Genomic DNA, 27,404 nt, shown 5'->3' with positions numbered 1-27,404 from the left:
TTTTCCAGTTCCTCCCTGAGGCCCTGGTATTTCTCCAATTTCTCATGCTCCTTTTTCCTGATGTTGTAATCACTTGGTATTGCTACATCCACCACAACGGCTTTCCTCTGTTCTTTATCCACCACCACAATGTCCGGTTGGTTCGCCATTACCATCTTGTCTGTCTGGATCTGGAAGTCCCACAGGATCTTAGCTCGGTCATTCTCCACCACTTTTGGGGGTGTTCCCCACTTTGATCTTGGGGCTTCCAGTCCATATTCTGCACAGATGTTCCTGTACACTATGCCCGCCACTTGGTTATGTCGTTCCATGTACGCTTTCCCTGCCAGCATCTTGCACCCTGCTATTATGTGCTGGACTGTCTCAGGGGCCTCCTTGCACAACCTACACCTTGGGTCTTGTCTGGTGTGGTAGATCTGAGCCTCTATTGCTCTGGTGTTTAGGGCCTGTTCCTGGGCGGCCAGGATGAGAGCCTCTGTGCTGTCCTTGAGTCCAGCTTTCTCCAGCCATTGGTAGGTTTTCCTGACATCAGCCACTTCAGTTATTTGTCGGTGGTACATCCCATGTAGGGGCTTGTCCTCCCATGATGGTACTTCCAGCACCGTGTCTTCTGTTCCCCATTGCCTGAGACATTCGCTGAGCACATCGTCTGTTGAGGCTTTGTCCTTGATGTATTTATGGATCTTGGATGTTTCATCCTGGACAGTGGCTCTCACACTCACTAGTCCTCTGCCTCCTTCCTTACGGCTCGTGTACAGTCTCAGGGTGCTGGATTTGGGGTGGAACCCTCCATGCATGGTTAGTAGCTTCCTAGTCTTAACATCCGTGGCCTTCATCTCTTCCATTGGCCAGCTAATTATTCCGGCAGGGTATCTGATTACTGGTAAGGCATAGCTGTTTATTGCACGGATCTTGTTCTTGCCATTGAGCTGGCTTCTCAGGACTTGCCTTATTCGTTGAAGGTATTTGGCTGTGGCTCTTTTCCTTGTGACCTCATCGAGGTTGCCATTTGCTTGTGGTATTCCCAGGTACTTGTAGCTGTGCTCTATGTCTGCTATTGTTCCTTCTGGGAGTGAGACCCCTTCTGTGTGGGCGACCTTTCCTCTCTTTGTAACCATCCGACCACACTTCTCTAGTCCGAATGACATCCCAATGTCAGTGCTGTAGATCCTGGTGGTGTGGATCAGTGAGTCGATGTCTCGCTCGCTCTTGGCGTACAGCTTGATGTCATCCATGTAGAGGAGGTGACTGATTGTAGCCCCATTCTTGAGTCGGTATCCGTAGCCAGTCTTGTTGATGATTTGGCTGAGAGGGTTCAGGCCTATGCAGAACAGCAGTGGGGACAGAGCATCTCCTTGGTATATGCCACATTTGATGGACACTTGTGCAAGTGGTTTGCAGTTGGCTTCAAGGGTGGTTTTCCACAGCCCCATCGAGTTTGCAATGAAGGCTCTTAGAGTCCTATTGATGTTGTACATCTCTAAGCATTCAATGATCCAAGTGTGTGGCATTGAGTCATAGGCTTTCTTGTAATCAATCCAAGCGGTACACAGGTTGGTGTGTCGGGTTTTGCAGTCTCGGGCAACTGTGTGGTCTACAAGGAGTTGGTGTTTGGCTCCTCTGCTATTTATGCCTATGCCCTTCTGTGCCTTGCTCATGTATGTATCCATGTGCCCGCTTATCTTAGCCGCTATGATGCCTGACATGAGCTTCCATGTTGTAGAGAGACAGGTTATTGGCCGATAGTTGGATGGGACTGAACCCTTCGAGGGTTCCTTCTGTATCAGGATTGTGCGCCCTTCAGTTAACCATTCAGGGTGAGTCCCATTTTGTAGCAGCTGGTTCAGTTGAGCTGCCAGTCGCTCATGGAGGGCAGTGAGTTTCTTAAGCCAGTAGGCATGGATCATGTCAGGTCCTGGTGCTGTCCAGTTTTTCATACCCGAGACTCTGTCTTGGACATCTGCCACAGTGATGGTTACCGGGGCTTGTTCAGGGAGGTTGCTGTGGTCCTCTCGTAGAGAGGTTAGCCACTGTGCATTGCTGTTGTGGGACGCCTCCCTTTCCCATATGCCTTTCCAGTATTGTTCAGTCTCCAGCCTGGGTGGGTCTGCTCTATTGTTATTACCCTGCCATTGAGAGTACACTTTAGCTGGTTGGGTGGCGAAGAGCCGGTTAATCCTCCTGGCTTCATTCTCTCTCGTGTATCTCTTTAGGCGGCTGGCCAAGGCTTGGAGCCTTTGTTTGGCAGTTTCGAGTGCTTCAGGTATGGGCATCTGGCTGTACTTCTTGGGTACTGATCATTGCACCCCTTTGGAGCTCTGACAGTTGACTCACTTCCCTCCTTGTTATCTTGATCTTAGCCTCTAACCGTCTTTTCCATGGTGGGTATTGGGTCTCATGGTTGCTCTTATAACCAAGCATCTCAAGGATCACTGATGCTGAGTTGTATATCAGCTCATTGGTTTCTGTTATGGTGTTGGTAGGGATCGTTCTCAATGCCGAATTCACATCTTCAATGAGACTTTCTGATGGTACTTCACTCAGCCGTTGTAATTGGCGTCGGGGTCGTCTGGTGTTCATTCGGGCCATGATTCTCTCTCTCAGGTCAGTTGCTGCCTCATTCAGCTCAGATGGTTCGTTCATTACTGGGGCTACATACCCAGTCTCTGGGCGGGGAGTTGTAGTTGACTCCCTTCTGACCTGGCATCCTGGCTCCTTCCCGTAGCACTTGTGTCGTACCTCGTCAATCTCCAGTTGTGACAGCAGTTGCCGTTTGCGGATGTTGGAACACTGAGCTACTAGTTGTTTGGCAGTTAGTGTTGACTGGGGATGTCGAGCTAACCATTCCTCCCACAGTCTTTGCATGTAGCCCCTCTGACTAGGATTACTTGAGTAGTAGCATTCCAACAGATCCATGTTTTCATCTCTCGCCCATTTCCGTCTTGTTCCAGTAGCCCACTTTTCATCAGGGTGCTCTGGTCCCCCAGCACCTGACGCAGACCTTGTTTGACCGGGCGACGTCTGAGCCGGCATGTCATGCTTATTTGTGTCTCTCATGGTATGAGGTAGGCTATATAGCTCCAAGGGTCTTGCCTAAGGACCCACACTGACAGCTCAATGTCACCGTTGTAACTTTTTGCCCCAGCCCCCAGCCTGGCCTCGAACCCGGGTCTCCCGGGTGGAAGACTGGTGACTTACCTATTGAGCTATACAGTCAGCTATATATATATATATATATATATATATATATATATATATATATATATATATATATATATATATATATATATATATATATATATGCAATAAGATGTCAAATTCAAAATAATAAAAAAGGAAAATAAAATTCAAGCAGTTTGTAAATTATATGCATTGATTCTGTCCTTCATAACTATGATATGTTTTACACAACCCTCCGGGTTTATTGGCACCACTGGTAAGATTAAGAAAAAGCAGAAAAATACAAAAATCTATCCTTAGATTTTTTTATGACCTTCTACCTGCTCACTGTAGTGAATAAAGATAATGTTGGATTATCATCCAGCCATATTTGACCAAGCTCCAATTGTTTTAAATATTTAAATTATTGTTCTGTCGACATTAATGTCTTTAGCTCCAACTGGTTGGTTCTCTTGCCTTTCCCATTTTAAAGAGTTGTAAGAGAAAACTGCTTATATCATGTTGCAGTTTTACTTTACAGAAGACTTATTACCAATTTAAAGTTCATTAAAACTTTTAGCAATGTAAACCTAAAGTGCATATGGAAAAAAATACCTGAAATAATATTATTGTTAAAGTGTATAACATTCCCCAAAACCATGTTTATTTAGCTCCTTGCACTGCCTTGTTGCTGAAGAAATGCAATATAAATAAAACTTCTTCTTCTTGTTGTCACCTAATAATAAAAAGTAAAAACAAACACTATCCATAGAATAGGAAACCATATTTCTTTAAAACAGACTCTCTTCCCAAATATAAATTAATCACCCTCCCTCCCCCTCAACCACACACACACACACACACCCCGAAGCAGATAAACGCAGATCCCTACTGTGTCCCTAAACGAATGCAATTTCACATTAACATAAATTACAGGCACATAAACTTTCTTTAGAGGCTTCTTCTAACTAAATGTAATAAAGAACCTCTCCTCCTGGATTCATGTTTTATTCAACATTTGGATATGCTCAATTAGGAGCCCCTAATTAACATTAGCTGTCCTCCAACTATAGCTACTGAAGGAAGGAGTAAAAGGAGAGGGAATCAGAGGAGGAGTTGTAAGGATTAGTGGTTGAATGAAAGCTTTGGAAATCTGTTTTCATAATAACAAATTTACATTAACATCGAATGAATGAATTCATGCTCGTGGCTCATTCAGAACTTTGTTTATGAACAGTGAGCGCTGAACTTTTAATTAATCTTACAAAAAACACGACATTTTCGAAGATGCTAACTAGTTTACACAACTAAACAAGACATTGCCCTTTTGAAATATGAAGTTATCTGTATTAATTAGTATGTAAAAATAAGATATGGATTCATTAATTTTACCGCTTTTATATCTGCTAAAACATTCAAATAGATAAGTCGGCAGCAACTGATGTTACAGCTGGATTTTACTGTATTGTAGCTCAGGTTAATAAATGTCTGTAAACTAATTATATTTTGTATTTTAGGCTGTCACAATTCCACCGTATGAGATAAGAACAAAACAGCTGCTACATTTTTATAGCTAATGAAGAACAATACCCTGCATAACCTTGTATAATCTGTAGAAAAATAAGTGGATGCGCTGTTGTTCATGTAAAAATTGTTTGAAATCACATGGTTTTGTTTTCAATATTTCAGAGTCTATGATTTTAATTTTCATTTTGAGAGAAAGAAAACTTGGGGGGGTTTAAAATCCCCAGATAACATTGGTAGAATATTCAACTTGAATTATTAAAAATATACATGTATGTGCATGTAACCCAGTGAAAACATGTTCTGATATGTATAATGTGTGCCTGAGTCCGTACATAAGAAAGTAACAGAAAAGATTGGCGGTTCAAAAGGTTTGACTTAACTTCTGATTCACAGAATGAGAGTACAACTGGCTTTTGAAACAGAATTATTAAGAAACTATTGTGACACCTTGTTGATAAAACACATGGTGGCATTCCTATTGGTAGTCCGCCAGGTGCTTAATCAACAGGAAGTGGCACAATACTTTTTTTAGCAACAGGTGACGCTGCCTGAACATTTGCTGGTGTTATTAGCCATGTAGTTACACTATACAACCAAATCAATATATGTTGCACAAATGCATCTGATTATAACTCACCAAGGCCATGTAGGTGAATTATGAAATGTATATAAAATTATAAATGTTTAAATCTAATCTCAAACGTTTGTGAAAACTTGAGTACAAGTACACTCTAAAATAATTACCACTTGTTTTTAAGAAAACAAGAGATAATGTAACAATGTTTGCTACAATAAAGAAAAGAACAAACAATGTTGTTGTTTTCTTTCTTTACATTTTGGTTCATACCAAACATAGAACCCAGATAAAGAGCAGTCTATCCATCGATTTGGGATTATTTACAAGGATTATTTATCTCTACAAGGTTTTTCAAGGGTTTATTTTTGCCATCATAAGAGTTGTACATTTTTTAATGATTTTGCCACCTTCCCACCTCTAAGCCTCCTAAAATATTTTGATATTGCATTAACCATCAAATGTGACCAAATTTTAAGTTTCTGGAACAGAGAACCTTACGCTAAAACCTAACATGTGTTACTCTTTGCTTGGTGCATATCGATAACAACAAATCTGCCTAAACCTAGACATATATTCCCAGAAGGATTAAAGGAGATTTACTTTCTATTTAACGAGACCAAATGCAAATCTGGATAATCCTATCCAGGGCATTGTCTGATTCAATATGTGGCCTCAGGACTTTAGTACAGGTAAGGATGGGGACTTAAACCCTGAACATTCCCGCTCAAGAACTACCACTTCACAGTCCAATTTAGCTCTGTGTGGCCTCTGCAGTCAACCTTCAGTTAACGCAAGCCTTCTACGCACATTAATATTAATATTAATACTCATTCCTACATCTCTAAATGATAGATCAAAAGATGATGTTGGCAGGTTATTATACCTGCAGGAGTGCCATAACACTTCATATAGAGTCAAACCACATGAAGCACAAAATCAATTATCATTGAGAATTCTATAAAATTTTAAACAGCTTTATTAACCAGCCTACAATAATGGACAGAAGCTAACATAGGTCAGAGATGAAAGGCATCAGAAAGAACATGCAGTCTATGTTTGATCTCCATATCAGATCGAATGGGAAAAAAAAGTGCTGGTCCAAAGAAAGTAAAGAGATAAACTTTTTTAATAAATTGGAAAAGAGAAACAAAGATGGCATGGGAAAAAAGCAGGATAAGATTGACTTACTTTCTTCTTTGCAGTTTTTACTTCTCTTATTTACATCCTCTTTTTTTCCTCACTTTCTTTACCTTCAAAAGTCTCGTATGGGCTGGAGTTGAAAATGAGCAAAGCTGCCTTAATACTAAAAAACAATGCACCTAATATTCTAATGCACTTGTAATTGTCCATAATTAAATCCATTAAAATGAATGAACGTCTACTACTGGCTAATGTGAGCAACGTTTGTAGCAACAATCTAGGAGTCATACTAAGAATTTGAGAAGCAGAAACAAAGTGTTACATTGGAATAAGTCAGAAGTTTGGGTCTAACTTCAGTCCAGCTAATAATGTTAACACCATATTTGAAATCAGAATGTTTGCAGGACTGGCAACCACTGCAAGTCTCTAAATAAATAAACTGAATTAGAATGATGGAAAAAACTGTCAAATGTGAAATGATCCTGAACAGACAAGGATGGACTGGTGATATAGTATCATGTACAAGGTTTGATGTATGCTAACGTCAGCTAGCATACATCAGCTAACGTCAACAAATTTAACAGATAAAGTCATCTAAACTGATTTTTCATTGCTTCACACATATAATCTCCTGCAAGTTGCCGTATGAACAGCTTTATATTCCTGAAAGCACATGAATTCAAAAATCAAGTGCTTTGAGAGGCAGGAGATGAAAGAAACAACACATTTAGCTGCTATGATACCTGCCAGGGGGGATCTAAATTATTAATAGCTGGAGAACGAGCCCAAAATCTTTGCGCTTCTTTTATTTTAAGAAAACAAAATGGGATAAAAAGCAGATATAGCTGCAAATATTTAAAGAAAGGTTACATATTTTTTTCTTATCTGCTGGTTGTTATTATTAGATATATTTTAATATTTTTTAAAAATAACTTTTTGTTGTTTTTTTGCTTTAATTACTAAAGCTGGTAGGTTTGCTCAAGCACCATTTTTTACACTGATTAGTTATTAGCTCTTAAAATTCTATAAAATGTAAGTTTATTTTATTTTGTTGGATGAGTGTGTGTGCACAATAGATATGAATAAAAAATACTTGTTCTTACCATACCATACCATACCAACTTTATTTATAAAGCACTTTAAAACAACCACAGCTGATACAAAGTGCTGTACATTAAAACACAACATAAAAAAAAAAATAAATAAATAAATAAAAAAAAAAAATAAAAACTCTTACAGTTTAAAAACAAAAACATACACTCTAAAACTAGATCCCGCAGGAGTTAAAAGCCAAGTAAAATAAATGGGTTTTAAGACGAACTTTAAAAGTGGACAGTGAAGGGGCCTCTCTGACCTGCAAAGGCAAGTCATTCCATAACTTAGGACCTATGACAGAGAAAGCCCTGTCCCCTCTGAGCTTCCTCCTGGATCTTGGTACCTCCAAGAGCAGCTGATCTGCTGACCTGAGAGACCGATAAGGTACGTAGGGGTGAAGAAGCTCAGAGAGGTAAGCCGGGGCAAGATTATGCAGTGATTTAAAAACAAACAAAAGAATTTTAAAATGAATCCTAAAATATACAGGCAGCCAGTGAAGTGAGGCCAGGACAGGGGTCACATGCTCCCTCTTCCGAGTTCCTGTCAAAAGTCTAGCAGCTGCATTCTGAACCAGCTGCAGACGTGAGAGCAGCGACTGACTGACTCCCAGATAAAGTGCGTTACAGTAATCCAGTCGAGTCGAGATAAAAGCGTGGATCACTGTTTCAAAATGTTGCCTGGAAAGAAAAGATTTCACTGATGCCAATCGCCTTAAATGATAAAAGCTGGACTTAACCACGGCTCTGATTTGGCTGTCCAATTTAAAATCACTGTCCACCTTAAAACCAAGGTCCGTAATAACATGTTTAAAATATACCTCCAAAGGTCCAAGGTCAACAGAGGAGGACTCAGAGGAGCCACTGGGTCCAAACACAATCACCTCTGTTTTGTTTTCATTACAATTTAAAAAGTTCAAGGCCAACCAAGATTTAATATCACCAACACATGCCAGGAGATGTTTGATAGAGTGGACATCCTTCTGCTTCATGGGCAAATAAATCTGACAATCATCAGCATAACAATGAAAAGAAATCCCATGTTTCCTAAGGATAGAACCCAGAGGCAATAAATAAAGAGAGAAAAGCAGTGGGCCCAGAATTGAGCCCTGCGGGACACCATAAGTCATTGAAACAGCAGGTGATTCAGAGTCACTAATTTTCACTGAAAATGTTCTCTCCTCTAGGTAAGACTGGAACCATTTAAGAACAGTGCCATCAATACCAACAATGTGGTGTAATCGCGATATTAAAATATTGTGGTCTACTGTATCAAAGGCAGCAGTTAAGTCAAGTAAAATCAGAACAACATGGTTACCAGAATCACATGCAAGAAGGATGTCATTAAAAACTCTTATTAAAGCAGATTCTGTGCTATGAAGAGTTTTAAAACCTGACTGGAAAACCTCCAGAATGCCATTGTCATCTAAAAACTGTTTCAGCTGACAGTACACAATTTTTTCTAAAACCTTGGAAAGAAAAGGCAGCTTCGAAATAGGCCGATAATTAGCCAGAACAGTAGGATCAAGGCCAGGTTTTTTAAGCAGTGGCTGCACTACTGCATGTTTAAAACTAGAGGGCACCACACCTGAGGACAGACTGCTATTTATAATTGCAAGAACAGGCTGCACTATGCTAGATAAAATATCTTTAAAAAATTGTGGAGGGACAGGATCACGTGGGGAACCTGATGGCTTAATGCGGCCAACCACGTCCTCTAAAAGTGAGACAGTCACAGGCTCAAACTGATTGAAGGCAGCAGAGCAATGTACCGAAACAGAAGGGTCGGAGTCAGGAGCTGTGATAAGAGCCCTGGTACTACCAACCTTTTCAATAAAGAAATGCAGAAACTTAGCACACATGTCAGGAGAAGCTTCCAAACAGGCATTCTGTGGAATATTAAGGACAGAGTCAATGGTGTGAAATAAAACACGTGAGTTATGGCTGTTTGAGGAAATTATATTTGCCAAATATTCCCTTTTAGCCTCTTTAACCGTGCTCTGGTAGAGACGCCAACAGTCTTTTAAAATCTGAAGGGTAACCTGCAGTTTATCCTTTTTCCATCTGCGTTCAACACGACGACATTCCTGCCTTGCAGCACGAGTTCTGTCATTAAACCAAGGCTCAGGTTTAATCCTTGGCTGCCTGGTTTTTAATGGAGCAACCGAGTCCAGAATGGTTTGACAGGAAGAACAGAACCAGGACCAGAGCTCTTCTGTATCAGAGCTGAGGAAGTCAGATGATCCACAGAGCTGAAGAAAAGCGGTGGAGAATTGAGTGGCAGTGGAAGGGTTAATAATCCGACAGCGCCGAACAGCAGCGCGAGTTTTAACTGCAGTTGGTGTCAAAGTAACAGTGAATAAAACAGGCAGGTGATCCGAGAACACAGAGTCACAGGTTTCCAGGTTAGTCACAGGCAGACCGCAGGAAATAACCAGGTCCAGTGTGTGTCCGTGCTCATGTGTAGAGCCGGATACGGCCTGTACCAGGTTAAAAGAGTCCAGAAGACTTAAAAAGTCCTTTACCAGAGGCTTATCAGGACAGCACACATGTATATTGAAGTCTCCAACAATAAGAACATGTTCATAGTTAGTTAAAATCCCAGATAAAAAGTCAGAGAAGTCGCTTATAAAATCCTTATTATATTTGGGGGGGCGGTAGACGACAGCACAGAAAACTGGGTTTACGTGTCTTATTTCAAATGACGTAAACTCAAAGCTGGAGAAAGACGTCTGTAGAAAACACTGCTTACAATTATAGTCCTGTTTGTAAACAGTCGCTGTGCCTCCCCCTCTCCTCGAAGTCCGTGGTGAATTAAAATAAGAACAATCCGTTGGTAAAAGCTCAGATAGAGCACTAGACTCACCAACACTCAGCCACGTCTCAGTCACACACATAAAATCCAGGTTTTGGCGACTAAAAAAGTCCCGAAGAATAAAAGTTTTATTCACAAGCGACCTGGCGTTTATCAGGCCAATCCTGACAGGAACTGGATCCTGGGCTTCGACAGGTCTGGAAACCCGGCACAGCGGTCTCAGGTTTTGGAGACACCGTTGGCGTATGTTGATCCGGGAAGGGCAGGGACGGCGTTGGAGAGGGGCTTGAACGCCGACCACTGGCACCAAACAGACATCAACAGGATCCAAGAAACGCCGAGGCACCCGATAGCCCAGAAACGATCCATCCGATGATCGGGTAAAAGCAGAACAGTGCGTCAGATAAAACTTCAGCTTTACCAGCTGGCCGCCTCGTCTACCGCGACGACGACGACGTCTCCGTCTTGAAAGCAGCGCAGGAATCCGGAACAGGTGGCTCGGAATCCCCGACAGAAGCGGGGGCAAGGAGTGTTGGCCAACATTTTCGAAAAACTCCACATCCTGGACCAAAGATTGGAGGTCCAGAAGTGTGCTACGACCGTACATCAGTAGAGACTCAGTTCCGCAGACGATACAGGTCAGAAACAACACAAACATAAGCAAATGTGAGAACGACAGACGAGCAGCCACACACACCGGCGCCATCTTGTCTTGTCATGTTCTTCACAAATAGTATAATATTGAAAAAGGAACAAAAAGCACTTCGTACAGATGTTAATATCCTTAAGGACACAAACATTTTCTACATATTGGATTATCTTGAATCCAACCTAATTTGTTTGGGAAAAAATGCTATACTTGCATGTTTCTCTTTGTTTCAGGCTTGAAAATCAATAAAGCTCCATGTCAGATATTCACATAAACAGAAATCAATGTCTCATTTACATCTTTGATGCTTGCTGTAAGGATGGAAGCCTGACCATGTGAAAAGACTAATGAAGAGTAAAACATGCTGCACTGTAACTTTCTTCACATCTTACAAACACAGAACATTTGTGGTGAAACTTGTTCAGACCTACTGCTTTCTACATGCTTACTAGTGCAACCAACATATCCTCTTTCACAAAACATAAACCCATAAGCACGACCCCCATCTGAGCTGCCTCTGGCCATTCATAAATCAATGTGCAGGTGGTGTCATCCTGCACAGCTGAGTTTTCAAAGTTCAGATGTGCAATGCAGAACGACAGGAGATGTCATGCAGTATCGAAGTCAGCACTGTTCATAAGCATCTGACAAAAGTTCCTCCTTATAAATACATTTCAAAGTAATGGGTGAACAAACTCAGTGTTGGGATCCAGTTCTTAAAAGATTCAAATATTTTTGATATTTTGGAGCTACGAACACTTCAGGCCTTTTGTTGTGTTCGCTACATTCAAAATGCTCATCACAGACTTACCTGCAGGACACTCCTCCTCATCTGCTCCGTTTTCACAGTCCCTCTCTCCGTCACATCGCCACGATAGCGAAACACATTTGCTGGCCACCCCTCCACAATCAAACTTCTCCGGAGGACAAGTCTGTCGGCCTGTTGCGAGAGAGGGGCGGGAAAGCAAAAGAATGAAGACAGAGGGAATGACAGAGAGGGGAAACATGGCAGAAAGGAGGGGAAAATGGGAATAGAGAAAGAAGACAGGAAAGGCAAAAATGGGACGAGAAATGGAGAGAAAAGGGACAGTCAGTCAATGAAACAGTTTGATAACTTAGTTATCTTGTTGCTCAAATCGATTTCTTCTCAAAGGCCTGCAATTTAACTAGACACACAGTGACAGTGGAACAAAGAAGAACACTGTCAGGGCAGGCACAAAGCTGTGAAATACACAAATGGACAAAGATAAAAAAGAAATGCTGAAAAAAACAAGCACTACTGTGTGTAAATGTAGCTGGGAATAAAATGGTAAAGATTTCTTCACCATCAACAACCTAATAAATTCCTTGTATACACACAGCTGTAACAATGGTGACTAAAAGAATTAAAAAATGCAGTTGTGGTACAAAATATTGTATTATCTGCATTTATTTTTCTGTTTCTCTAACGAAAATGTGTAAAAATTAATGAAAGTATCTCACAGCTTGTCAACAAGTCTCTCAAAAAAACTCTGTGCATGTGAGTGAGAACAAAGGTCCTACGGTAAAAGCCCATTACTGTACAAGCCATTGTTCCTCCATGGGGGCTGGTAAAAATGAAAAATACAGCATTCTTACACATCAAATTTTCAACGAGTCCCCACAACAAATCCCTGTCCTTTCTCCTTTCAAACAGGCACACACACACACACACACAATCGTGCATATACACACACACTTGGTATAACACCAAAGAGACTCCAGCCCCAGATCACATTACTCGGCTGTGTCAAACCCAACTCCATCAATTATACATATTTGACCACCGGCGTGCTTCCTGGCAGCACGGTTGTGTTTGTGTGTGTTGCAGCCACAGATCAATAGCACCTCTGGGATTTGCCCATTCCGGACTCATTCCTTTTTTATTCATCTCATATTTCTTCTTTCTCATTTTGATTTTCACCAGCGTTTTTTCATCTCATACCGTTCAAATGTTGGTTATCGTAAAAGAAGGTTTGAGCACTGCTGCGTTTTCTGCAGCACCGGCTCACAGGTTCTACCTCTACAACTGAATGCAATTTAGTTTTCAGCTGTTCTGGTTTTGGGGTCCAGAAATTAGACTCATCTTCAGTAAATACAGTATGCATCCTGATGGGGCCCCTTTGAAAATTGACAACCTTTAAGCAGGTATTCAACATACTTTTCAATAAGTCAACATATCTGTGTTAAAATGCGTTATTGGTCTAATGGAATATTTAAATAAAACAAAAAACACATTTCCATTATCTGCAAGTGTAAAATTATCATAATTCACAGAAAATGCTTTCAAACATCCTTCTCTGTGTAATTAGTCTACATAATGTGTTTCACTTGTGATAAAATTCCTGAAATAAGTGAATTTTTCAATAATCTTCTAATTCACTGAATGGGTCTGAAGACCTTATTTATCTGCTTTTCCTACTTGGTCTATATTAGTTTTGGGTTCCACCATCCCTCTTTCTTTCTTCCTTATAATGAATAAGAAACTCCTCTATGCATTTTTCCCTTAAAACAAATTTGATTCGGCCATTAAAATGTAAAATCATTCTGAAAACCATTGCCCAAAATATATAAGCATAAGTGCCAGATCATGTCTGGTAATTCCTGCAGTGACAATGAGAATTTGAATGTGCATTCAAATACTTATCAGCTCAAAGCAGCTTCACTACCTAATCTGAAGGTACATATATGAAAATAATGATGTACATGAAGGCCAGAAACTGTATAAAAGAAATGCTTTGGGCCACAAAAAACATTACTAATCGGTTACTGCTGTTTTGAAGCCAGTCTGGCATTTAGCCACCATCGTTTTGGCAAGGTGATCGCGATGGAGATACTTTAAATTCAGAAAAAATATCCGTCTTCAGGCCATCCACTTAAAAATAATACCACATTTATGTAACTCAAGAAACAACTGCACAATTTTAGGGTAAATTGTAAATATGCTAAATAATTGTGTCTCAGAGGGATGGATGTTGGGATCACTGTTGCCTTGTAGCAAGAAGGTCTTGGGTTAGAATCCCAGTGAGGGGTCTTTCTTCCTTTCTTCATGGAGTTTCTCTAAATTGCCCTCAAGTGTGAGTGTGTGATTATTTGTCTTGGTATGTCTTGTCTGTCGCCCAATGACCGCTGGAGATAGGTCTGTTCTCGTTCTCTGCTGTTTTCAATCGGCTGATTTGCCTCACCTGCAGTTCCTGGGTCATATTGCCATTTTGCTGTCTGCTTCTTTGCTCAAAGTCTGTAACTTTCAGTAATTGTTTATTAAGAAAAACACACTCTGACCTTCCCAAACCTACAAACCATGGCAGATTGCAAGGTCTACATTGAATACATCAAAAATATTTTCGGTGAGAAAGCCCGGTACAATTTGATATTACATTTATTCAAAGGCATTCCAAACATCTGGTAATCTCCAATAAATAATAATTCACCAGTTTCACTATGCTAGACCTAATCAACAACTTTGTTCATTAAATTTTGTGCCATCCAGGGCAAAAGCCATGACTGAAACTGAAGAACACCATGAACAAAGGGGTGGTTATGTTCTTATTTGAAAGGATATATTAGCTTCTGCTGTATTGCCAAGATGGTTTTCACTGTGAAACTACATATTAAAGTATATTTGGTGTTTGAACTAATAAAGTAAGCTAAAATAGGACAAGACCTTGCTTTCAATGACAAACACCACAGTTACTTTGCATCTTTGAAAGGCAATTTTATCCAAATAATTCTGGTTGTATGTATACATTTGCATTTGTATGTAAAATCTTAACCATGTCTGGACTGGAGAAAATCCACAACAGGTTAAAACCTGTAAACTCAGTTCTGTTTAAAAAAAAGTTGCATAATGATAATAAAAAAAACAAAAAAACATGCAGATTACCGTTTTTAATGTTAAGTGATTGACCTTTCCTAATATACCAAAAGACTAATTTCACCAAATAAAATAATACAAATTATGCATAGGAAACTAATCTCTATTAGTAGTAATGGTTTTCTTTCGGCTGACTGACCCTCTTATCACCGTATTCTGAATCTGTTCACAAGTGTTACATGGAAGTGCAGCCTAACGCCTTCTGTGCAATAATGCATGAGTCTTTTACAAGTCCTCACAAAGAAGAAACATCCTTTGGGGGGGATCCACTAAATATCTGACTGACAGCTGAGTTAAAAGGAAGTAATTTGTCTGACTGGCCCTGGGCCCTGGGTGTCTGGAAGGGACAGTCATAGAAGAGCTGCCTGTCAAACAGCGAAATACAGATGAGTGAGAACAGAGAGTTCTGCTGACATTGATTATGACTAAATAAATTAAACGATTTTTATCCCAAGGACAATAATACTCAGGAAAAAAAAGGAGAATTCAAGTTTCCTACTATTGAACATTTAGGCACTTATCTATAACTACTTGAAAGACTGTTCAGCTGTCTGCTGTTAAGTCAGAGAATATGGACTAACCATTACTATTTGTGGACAGTAATACAAATGACATTGTCTAAAAATTTGCAAAGTTTTAACAGAAAGGTGGTTTATTATTTAGCCTCTAGCACCTTAAATTAAAACAAAGTTTACACACACAACATAAAGTATGGTGGTAGAGAGCAAACACACAAAAATTAGCTCATATTAATCAGATTGGCAGTTGAGAGAAAAAGAGAAACAAATGCTGATATCTAAAAGGCCACTCAGTTTGGTCACTGCCAATGACAGCAGAACTGATATTATCCACGAATCAGTGAAGCAGCTTGGTGGTGAGCAGTAAGATGTGTTTGTTTAACACAGCAGCTCCCAGGTGGATGTATCCGTTATCGAATGAGTGTAAAACAGGGTCAGAACAGCGAGCAGACAGTGAATAAGTACAGGATATATCAGGGCAAACAAAGCAAGGAAATCCATTTAGGTGATCCCAACCTTTTTAGCTATTCCATTTCTGTGGCATACAGTACATATGTATCAAAACAAATGTGGTTATTAGAAGTATCCAGCATTTATGGAAAAGTTACTATGAATTTCCATAACAAAAAACAGAGAAAATACCAGCACCATTTTTTAAGTGTGAGGTTGAAGACCATGTACTTTTATATATATATATTTAACAGCATTTTCCACAAATATCATAACCCCCTATAAAAGGAAAGGTAATTTTGCAAATGTTTTGTGATTTTCTCCATTTTAGAAATGCAGTTTTGGTTATTTAAAAATGACACCAATTTTCTAAAGTAAATATTTATAAAAATTGTAAGCCATCATATTTCAAAAAAACTTTTGCGGGTCTAAATGAGTTTAATGTAGTTGTTTCTGGAGCAAAATTGCCTCTTTCAATTGTAAAGAAAGACCATTGCAATAATGTGCAGTAAAGGATAAAATGCTTTATGAAATACTGAAAAGACCACAAAAAAATATTAATCCTTCCCATTTCCAATACCTCTAAGCCACATTCTTGTTTCTTGGTCATTTCTAAATGGTAAATTGCAATCTAAGCTGATGTTCGTCTTGGGGTCAAAAGAAAAACAAAATCTCATTAGACAGATGGTGTATGATGCAGGTTTTTAATTCAGTTGAACAAACACAAGTGGAAACGGGAGCACACTTATTATTCACCTCACACAGACTGCCTAAGTGTCTATTATAGCAGGGTATAGGGGTGGACTGAGCAAGGCGCTCTATGCTAATGAACTTTTGATTAACTACTTTCTTAAATTTCCCTCAAAAGGAGGGAGGGATCGAAGCATTGTTGCACACAACCGCCTTCTCTATCAAAGTGCTTGGTTACCATCTAGCTATCCTCCCACGTGATTGATTAGGAGGGTTCAAAGCGCTGGATGCTACTGCTAAGATAATTTATTAATTATGAGGTATGTTTACGAGACTAAGTCAGCTATAAGCCCCCATTTTGTCACAAGGAAACATGTCAAAACCAACACACACTATAGGGTGATAGTATAACATGATGAATATGGAGTGCAGACAGTGTCGACTAGATTGGCAATGAGGATTACAGTGTTATGATTTCAATGTGGAAAACTCTTTGTACTGCTACGTTTAAAGATACAATAAATTTCCAACTGCAATGCTTGCAGCACTACACTGATTGATGAGGTTTCTCGCTTTAATGTCTTTTTATGCAAAATACCTACGCTCTCTCTCACTGTGTCGGTGGAACATTAAGAATTCCCAAATACTCTGCAATGTTGTGAATATCAATTGGCCCTGCAAACAGTTTAAAGGAGAAAGTGAGTCACATGGGACACACCCACAGTTTCTTTGGTATGAAAAGGTACAGAGCATCATTTTTTATTATGGTACATGTTAAAAAACACATTGTTCTACAAAAGACATTTGGGAATATCTGTATAAAAATATATTAACTCAAGAAAAGGCCTGTTATAACCATTTATTTCAGAATTTTTCAAATGAGAGTAAATGCCCTTATCGCTTGCACAAGTTTGACAGATCATCAATTAAATCTGACTTACAGGGGATTCATAAGAGCTGATCGTGTGTGAAATAGGATAATTAAGCTGAATTTTCAGTTGAGAGGTGGCTCTATAAATTGGTAAGTGGCTGCTTGAGAACAATAAGCTTTTATTGTTGTGCAGTAAAAACAGGGCAGAGGCTTTGTCTGACTACGAGCAGCTATGTACTTGCCCTTCATACTGGTTCAGTCTGGTCTAAGGAAGGCTAAAATAAAATGTTATTCCAACCAGATTTATGCAACATTAGTAAAATTAACATGACACAGTCTCACAGCTTCATATTAGCTGTCAGTTATCAAATTGAATATGGAGAAGGATCTAATGTAAAGAAGTGTTATTCACCTGCCATTTTCAGTTTGGATGGAACTAATAGAATTATGATGCTATGATGTTTTTGTTATGGATTAAATGTCATACAGACATCAATGCAAATCTGTGTATACTACAGTTAGGACTACACATATTTAGGAATCAATTTAATATATATTTAAAAATGTTACTTTAAGGCCATTTTGACCATAAGAATGTCCCAAAGTGCAGTTTCCCAATTTCAAATATTAGGAAAGATTACGATATAATTCATAATTTAGAAAACAAACATTTATGCTTTCTGCCAAGTAACACACAGGCTGATGAGTCTATTCATTACGTGGCAGATATTTTTGAAAAGAGGCTCAGTATACTGGAATCACAAAATTACTATTTTTTTCTGAAAGCTTTTAAAACCAATAACCTATGTTGAACCTGCTGCAAAGTATTAGTGCATAGTCTCATCCTTGTTATCTGCACACTGTTCACTGATTTTTCAATCAAACTCCATCATTTTGCAACATATACTGTTGAATCGAAACACTAAGTGATAGTGAATTATAAATGGAAGATAAAGTAACGTGAAATCAGTGTGCATCTTTCTTGTGTTGCATTAGCAGTAGCAGTAGTACTAGTATCTGCAGCAGTAACGATGAAACAAGGCCAGGGAAAGTAACTTAGGAATGAAGAATGAGATCAGCTGGTCACACAGTGGTAAATATCTATAACAGGGGAAACGAGGACAAGATGAATATACTCCAGACTGTGGAGATGTTGGGTTGTAATCTGATCAAACAAGATCTTTTTATGTCCACAGGGTCAAATGCATGAAAATAGATTAGGAACTTTTAGATAAATATCCTTTATATTAAATAAGTAATAGAGAGTAAAAATATATATCCCAACCCAATCATAAAAGTACAAGATGCACAATAATCTGCTTAGAAAAGATCAGTCAGTTATAGTTTAATTTGCCAAAGACCTGGATTATACTTTTTTTTCAGATTTGAAGTTTTAGTCGATAACATGTAGGTATTGTGGGTGAATAGTTCAAATGTTTTAGAAATAACGCTATGCAGAGTAAATTATGTACATTCCCGATACTTTCCATTGAATTAATAAACATAAGTGAATCAAGTTATTGATAGTTATGTAATCCAATTTTGTTAAGTGCAATATATATATATATTTTTCTTACCTGAACTTAGCAATTTCCTCTCATATACTGTGTCCAAATAAGTGACAACCAGAAATGTGAATCATAGTGTTCAGACAGAGGTCAATAAATATCCTGGCTCTTTGTCATTCCTGTCGACCTACAGGACTTTGTGAAGTCAGTAAAATCTATAAATATAAAATCCCTTTCACATTTGTTTTATTTGTGTAGTTGTAGCTATGTAAAAAGGGAAGTGTAAAATAGCGCCTTCATTTGCAAACCTTATGGAGAAGTGTGGCTTGTTGATGTTGCATAAATATTTTTAATATTTTATGTTTCATTTCTTATGTAAGTGAAGTGAGTATTTTATTTTAAGTTATTTTTGAGCTTTGTATAATAGCAAATTTCTGTGATGCTCTCTTGCTAATGCAACCAACAAATTTCCATTTTATGTAAATTGTATTGATTAGCGTATAGGATTACAAAAGCTTCTAAATTCTATAAGGATATGCTATTCATGAAATGGAAATATATGCACTTTAGTACTTTAGTTTAAGCATCTAATCAATAATAAAGTATTTTATCCTAAATGTTAAGTAAAAGTATCTTATAACTGGTTAGTCAAAAATTGTGTTGGCAAAATTATATTCAAAAGTTACAAAAACTGCAGCGAAAAGCCTCTTTTCTCCACATAGACATTCCTGTAATGTCTTATTTTGTCACAAGGCTCCGTGAAATAAATAAAACAGGTTAATCTATCCGAATGACATCTCATTGTAGGTTCACCGTCAGTTCACTGTGTAAGAACAGGCTAAAAAGTACAAAGCATGCTCTACCAAGCACACTTCATTGACATGATTTCTTCACTTGAGTAAATTGGTGACAGAATAGCTGTGAGCACGTGTGGATTTGCACATCCAGTTGCTTAATTAGTGTATGCATGAGCTGAAATGTGTTCAAAGAACTGTAAGTGTTACAATGGTTACATGCAATTTTATATGCATGAGAAAGTGTGCTTGGGTAGCTGTAAAAAAAAAAAAAAAAAATTGGCACGTTTATGTTCAAACACATTAGTTCTCAGATCCCAATAGTGTACACCAACTGGAGCATGAGATTTAATTGAAGCAGAAGTTAGTTGTAGGAAGGAGTCTGGCTTTTTAAACTGAAGTTTGGTTTAGCTTGTTAGCATATTGAAAATAAATTAAATTGACATCATATTTGACACAAAATCTGACACACTCAGTCTTTGTTCGAAATCAAGCACATCAACACCCCAATGTGTTGTCCTTCACATATCAAACCACAACTTAAACGAAGGTTGACCTTGATTATTGGCTTTGATTAGAATTCTGATCTCCAATTATTGGAGCCCCGTGGCAGCAGACGCAAAGTGTGTTAAAGACAGAGAGATCAAAGTCAAGTTAAAGTGGACAGGAAAACGGTGAAGGGGAGGAAGGGGAGTGCTTGGAAATAAGAAGCACAATGTTAACAAAGGAATGGAATAAAAATAGTAATCGTAGAAAGTTGTTTCAACAGAAAAGCTAAGAGCAAATCTATGACAACAAAAGAGTCAAAAGTCCAAAGTCAAGTTTTGAAAAGCAGCTATGGGATATACAACCAGCAGAGCATGGTAACAATTTCTTTCAAGAGGTTATTTTCTGAGTGTTCTGTGTGGAGGCATGAAGCAATGTGGCAGCATGACATGCATGCTTTGCGTACGAGAACAGAAAAGAAGTAGGCACCAAAAATATCAAGCTCTACCAGGAAAAAAAACTTCTTCTGATTCTCCTTCCCAAAAATCTCTACGACACAATTTCTACATGACATTCTAATGTCTCTGAATAAACAGACTGACAGAATAAAACTGCTTCTAGATCTAAAGATTTGGCAAAATCATCCTCTTTCAGTAGCTGTGGCTGAAATAGGATGCTGTTGTCTCCCTCAATCTCTTCTCACCATTCCCCCCCCGATCTAAATTGTGTGCAGAAAGAATAAGCTTGGAACCATTAGCAATGTCTAGACTTTGTGTCTGACAGTGCCACTGGGGAAGAAATACAGCGCGACACCAGTGCTCCCATAGGAAATTACTCGTTTTATCCCCAATATAACTGTAAATGGATAGTAGGAAACAAATTGGCCGACAAATATACTCAGAATAAAATGGAAACTGATGAGATTGTTGGGGGGGAAAAACAGCAGGGAAAAAAATGAATCAGGCTTCTGTTTTGCAACACAGACAGTTGGGTTTGAACTTTAAGCTTAAAGAGCTCTAAATCGAAATTCAGGGCAAAAAAGTTAATGCAAAAAGATTTTTAAAAAAATTATTCTCTAAAGTTTCTAGTTTAGCAACAACAATTATATGAAGAATTAAGTTTATAAAAATACACAACCATTTCTCCATTCTTGTCTTACTCTGATACAAAACCAGACCTAAATGTTCCAGTTTTAGGTCAATCGGGTTTAGTACAATTATTCTTGCTTTGTTAAATGCCAGACTAAACAGATTTAGGAATCTTTCTCCAGATTCAGAAATCGACATCATTTGGTAGAATATTTCTTTTAAACCATACAACTTTAGCCAAATGTGTTTTGTATCCCTTGAAAACCTTCTCACAATAGTTTGTTAGAATCTGGGCACCGCTGCTGAGTCAGGTTTCAATGCCATCTTGCGTGCAAACATTTTTTTATTTTAGCTCATCCCACAAAATACTGTTGGAACTAATGAAAAAAGTGTATAAGAAAAACTAGAATGATTTATTAAACATTTGTAACATTCATGGGAGCTTGTAAATGTTATATCCATTTCTAAAATGAGTTTATTTGTATTTATTAGTGTCTTTTGATGCCAAGGTCACCGACTTTCTTCCAGGACGAAAGTGCAAGGAAGACGTATACAGGTAGGGAGAACAAGAGACAGGCCGCCTGGGAAATTATGGCCGGTCTGAGGCCGCCTCAAGCATGAAATTGAAGCCGTCCGACATCGCAACTCAGTGAAACCTTTCCGCTCGTATTCTAGAATAATTAACGAGCACAACCTCCTGCCACCCTGCTGCATTAGGCTGACCTGCCTGTAGTCTCAGAACAGACGGGCAAATCCACAGTCACTTCTCCACTGTGGAGCAGGTGGAACCGATGTAGAGGAGAGGAAGTGGGAGGGAAGCAAGTTCAAGTCTCAAACCGGACAGCTAACTTTAGTTTTGTCCAAGACTAAACCCTTGGACAAAAAGGAACTGCTGACCACCGGGAGACATGAAAATAATTTCTCTATATTCCTCCGTGACTCATAATTCTTTTCACAACATGAGTCACACATTTGTGTTACATTACAGGAAATGTATTCAGCACACAAATGGCGAGAAGTGGTGACCAGGTGGACACCGTCATTCGTTAATAAATGGTATGGGGTTTTGAGATTATCAAATTGCATAAAACTCAGTACACAAAATGAATAGTAACTTAATAAATTGCTTGTCATGTCTTTTTACTAAGCTTAGTTTCAGTTCATTTTAAATGCTATTAAAATTTACCTCCATTGCACAAACAAATTTAAAGATAACACCTTAGCAACATTTCATAAATGGCCTATCTGTTAGAAAGTAAAGGAGCCTTACAAACTATTCTACAAATTGTGGTTGTAGCCCACTAAGACGAAAGTGGAAAGAAATTGAAGCACTTATGCAGGAGAACTGATGCAGATAGATTGTATCATACACTTGTTTTAATAACTTCCTCAAAGAGATGACAAAAGTTCCATCACTACAAATAATTGTAATTCACGTAAAGATGTAAAACATGCAAGCTGGTTAAAATGTTCTTGCCCAATGCTCATAGCACAGCTGAGTGGTCAGATCAACATGAAGGTACGGATGTGTTTGAGATGGGCTACAATTTCTGCAGACGCCTGAGAAAACAGGAGTGCCAGCCAGCACGAAATGCTCTATTAGAACGTGCACAAAAACTACATCTTTCATACATAATTGTAACAGTTCTGTACACAATGAGACTGCTTGTTGTTCAGAAGGCTGGGAGCTGCAGACATACATTTTGCAGTAATCTTACCGTCATGCCTTAAACTACACAACTGGAGAAATAAAGAAATAGCTCTATTCCAGCTTTGCATTAAAACTACATCTCACAGCAATTGCTATGATGCAAAACACAATTACCATGTTCAACAGTCAGCATCCACTCATTGGTATCTGCTGTACAACACCAGCAACATTCTGCAGTTATAACTGAGTAAACGTTCAGGGGTCCCTCCTCCCTGCATGGACATTTGAACTCCAGAGGACAGGGTTCTAACAAACTTTGTTTCAAAGTTCCACACTTTTCCGAATATAATTTCTTTGCCCTTTTTAAAACATTTTGAACATTGAGTAACAACTCTTTTCACAGCTTGTTGGCATCTGCCCTCTCTTAGATTTAGTGTTTGAGGTGATCCAACTCTTGGACTTGTCAAATAATGACTGGAGAATCAGAGGAGTTTTGTGAATTTTCTTACCTTCATCCCATTTGTTAAACAAACATCAGCTTTAGTGCTTAATTTTGACATTTTAAGAAGTCATCTTTAAAAAAGATCCAGGTAAAATTGGATGTGAAATTGCCTGGAACTGTAAAGGAAAAAAAAGAAAAAGAGGTAAACAAGTTTTCTTTATTCAATTCTTTTTTTTAATCAGAGCTGTGAATAAAAAAAAATCCCACACGTTCCAAGACAGCAACGAAACCTTGAGAAGAATTCAAGCTGCAAACATTCTTTAAAATCAATCTGCTTCTGCTGTCCAAGTCTACACAATTTTTTCTTTAATCTTTTCCCCAGCAAAGCTATGATTACCATATGGAAAAGAACTTGATGAAGGTAGTGGAAATGAGTGGATATGAGCTCTATAAATCATGACTACCACAAGTGGGTGAGAAGTCTTGCTGTGATGAGAGGCACCGCTTTGACAGTTTGTTTCTCTAGATGAATGACTTTCATCAGCTGGATTGGAAAGAAATAAACCCGGAGGTATTGAGTAAAGTAGACCAAAAAAAATAAGAGATGATCAATATGTGCAAAACATATCAGGACACATTAAGATGTAAATTGTATTCAAACTATTTAATTACAAGTTTGAGTGTACAAATACAACATTTCCATTGCAAACGGGCTAACTTTAAGGCCTTGCAACAGAGTTGAGTTTGAAGCATATCAAAGAACCAAATGTTTTAAAATCCCCCGTTTTCTCAATTAAAACACAGCTGCTTTGATATCGTAATGGCAGAGCCGAAGGGGATGCGTACACTGTTGTTCTCTCGGTTTTATCTGACGACGCTTCTCAACCGTGAACAATGACTTGAGATTACTTGACTTCAATACTCATCAAAATTCTCATTTGTGCTAGTATACTTTCCTCCCATTCTCTTTCATAATGGGTTTAGAGACTTTTCAAGACAGCCTTTATCAGCATGCCTCCAAGTGTGAGATGCTTGAGTAGACCTGGAATAGATTAGTCACCGAGATGATACAAGGCTTTTATGTCATGAATATAAAATATCCTCCACATCTCACAAAAGTTTAGACATTCTATTATGGGGGTTTTGTATAACATTCTTAAGTTTTCAAGCATCCAGAAAGACAGAATAAAACGAGTGCAGTTATATCTTTGTCCAATACACGGTAGACTAAAAGTGACAAGTGTCTATTGTTCCTAAGCTTTCATGGTTAAACATCAAATAAGAGTTATAAAATCAATAAATAAATGAAGCATGAAACATTTTTTCCAAACAGATAAGTACTTTTATGAGCAAACCTTTGCAGTCACATCTCTGGCAAAAAAAAAAAAAAAAGGGAGAAAAATGGAAGTTAAAATAATATATGAATGATGATATGTGATCTAGATGTAAACTAGAGAACATGAACTGTTTCCTGACAGCTTCTGTTGTAAGCAGAAAATAGATATAGAGCACTTTTGATATACATTTCTAAATTGATATCTCACCTCCAAATGACCATTCTGCATGTTAAGACAAAAATAATTAGCTTGTTTTTCTAAACCTATATCAGTATTTTGATATGTAGTCACATCAATTCAAGCCTGAGCTTTAAGTGATGGAAAGGTAAAAAATAAAATAAATAAATAAATTGTTAATGTAGTGAGAAAGTTTCAGTGGCATGATGGATGCTGCGTTTTGACGGCGACATTACTCTCGAGTAAAACATATACTAATTATATGGAAAAAAGTGAGACTTGCATGAACACAGCATGGCTAAATACTATAAAGTTTTCTGGTTTTCTGGTTGTGAGAAATGTGCTGGTGATTGGTGAACAGACACAATGTTTGGCTCTGAAATACAGATGCCCCATAATGTTTCTAATCCATTTCTGAGAATTGATGCTACAACTGCAATAACTAATAAGCCACAAAGTCATACGATCATGCATGAACCACAGCTCGCCTTATTGAGCTGTATTTCCAGAACCCCCCTCAGGCCCAGGTTTTTTCAATGTGTAATTACAGAGAGCGACACCGCAACCTGTGTGTTTGTGCGTAGGTGTGTGTGCGTCTGCACATGTGAGTTTCAGAGCCATCATTGGAGGTCCATAGTTAATCAGCAGTCGAGCAAAAGTCTCAGGGATCAGTCCATCGATTCCCTCACGGGGCAATCAATTCCATCAAGGCATTACTTAAACTGAACTTAGATCAGAAAGTGGATGACAAGCAGCACACAAAATGACAGAAACAAGGTTGCTACACACAGATGTTGGCTGGCAGAAGGATATTTAAAGGTCTTAAACAACACAAAGAAAGCGCTGAGAAGCAAAAACTAAAAAATGTACAGAAACAACCAATGCAGATGCTTCTGGAAGGAACAGCAGGTACAGTTTACCCCTTTACCTCATTATATCAAGATGTTAAAACTAAAGGGCATTTTGTGCCATTTCTGAATTCTGTCCACATTGTATAACTTTACTCCGTCACCAAATCCATCACACTTCTTTTTGATTGTTGTGTTTCCATGGATTTGAAGCATAACAAAGGCAATGAAAAAAAAAAAAGACATGTAATTTTTTCATCATTTAAGTCCGTTTGCCAACAATATCTGTTAAAAGATTCTCTACCATGAGCGTTGTAACTTAAAGATGCAATGTTGCACATATATGCTGCTGCTGCAGAATTCATGCAAGTGTTAACTGTCTGTTGCAGCAACGGCCTGATTAATAGTGCCTAATGTCATCCTTACATCTGGACTCAGGTCTCAAGGTTTGGTGTCCTGCAACTTTTAGATCCATTTGAGTCACCTGAGTCTAAAGATTCATTATATCCTTTTAATGTTTCTAAATGTATGATTTATTGTAATGTTTGTGGTGTGGAACCAAGGAAGAATAGTCTCTACTATGACAGAGACTAATGGCGATCTTTAAATAACCAAATGAGGCCAAATAATGAGGAAAGTGCACATATGTGAACAAATGCAAAGTTTCAATTCCTGTTGTTGTAACATCGTTTTATTTTTACCTCATAATGCATGTAGAATACCATGACAGACTTGTGGTGATCGATGTGTCTGGAAAGAGTCCGAGTAACTCTCCGTTTCTGACCTTGATTAGATATAATGAGACTAAACCACGAGTCTACTGATCTGATGAAATGGGTTAGATTTTAACCTTGCGATGAATACTAAATACAAGTATTGACTCCAGTTTTACTCACATACTTATGCCAGTGCGCACACTCTAAGCTTTTAGAAAAGGCATGTGCTCGTATGCAAACCCACACACGTTCTTGGCCTCTGCCAATCAGACTTATCATTGGGGATCTTCAAAGCCCCCTTTGATCACCTCTTTGAGATCCATATTGATGAAAAAGTGCCAAATAGGATGTGGGTCGTAGTGTGAGAGTTGAATGATAAGACTGACGAGGAAAGACAGATTTCTAGTTCCGAATCACGACATATATTTGATGAATGTCTCACCAGTCCTGTATCTGTGAAGTAAACGGATGCTCTGTGATGACTTACCAAGGATAGTGAAAAACTAGTAATCTGAAACTTTGATCAATGGAATTAGAATTGCTCATCAATTGATACTTTGCTGAAGGGTTTTATTAAATTACTGGAGTTTGCCGAGTTGGGAAAGTCATTTAACCAGTAAAGACTGTTAGCTTCTTGTCCTAAATGCTTCTATTTATGCTCAACACACTCTTTGAGTTTCTTTTTCCTATTATCATTTGCTTTCTGAGATAAACTATCCAATATCTGACAGCTCACTGTGACGCAGCATATAGGGACACTGTGAGCAGTTTTGCTACAAAGATCATCTATGCAAGAAACTTAGGCAGAGAGGAAGTACACAAGGAGAAAAGACGGATGCCTCCAAACACCCCAACAAAGAAAAACAGCAATTGCTTTGTTGGAAAACTTTTTACTCCAGGAATAGGACACAATTGAAGTTTTGAACTGAAGGAAAGAAATAACTCAATGCTGAGCAAAAAGAACAAAATACAGTTTTG

General features: G+C 38.5%; 1 protein-coding gene across 4 annotated transcripts in view; it reads right to left on the bottom strand.

Moving 5' to 3' along the window:
- Positions 1-27,404, bottom strand: part of lrp8 (low density lipoprotein receptor-related protein 8, apolipoprotein e receptor) — a 164,446-nt gene that overhangs the window by 63,138 nt on the left and 73,904 nt on the right. For all 4 annotated transcript variants that reach the window (XM_008406178.3, XM_008406181.3, XM_008406179.3 and 1 more), the window contains exon 4: positions 11,770-11,898. In XM_008406178.3, the coding sequence (XP_008404400.1) occupies positions 11,770-11,898 (129 nt within the window). The remainder of the gene's footprint in view (positions 1-11,769; positions 11,899-27,404) is intronic.

The sequence above is a fragment of the Poecilia reticulata genome, chromosome 4, assembly GCF_904066995.2.
Source record: "Poecilia reticulata chromosome 4, P_reticulata-male-v2, whole genome shotgun sequence".
Taxonomy (NCBI): domain Eukaryota; kingdom Metazoa; phylum Chordata; class Actinopteri; order Cyprinodontiformes; family Poeciliidae; genus Poecilia; species Poecilia reticulata.
This window is presented reverse-complemented; position numbering and strand designations above follow the sequence as displayed.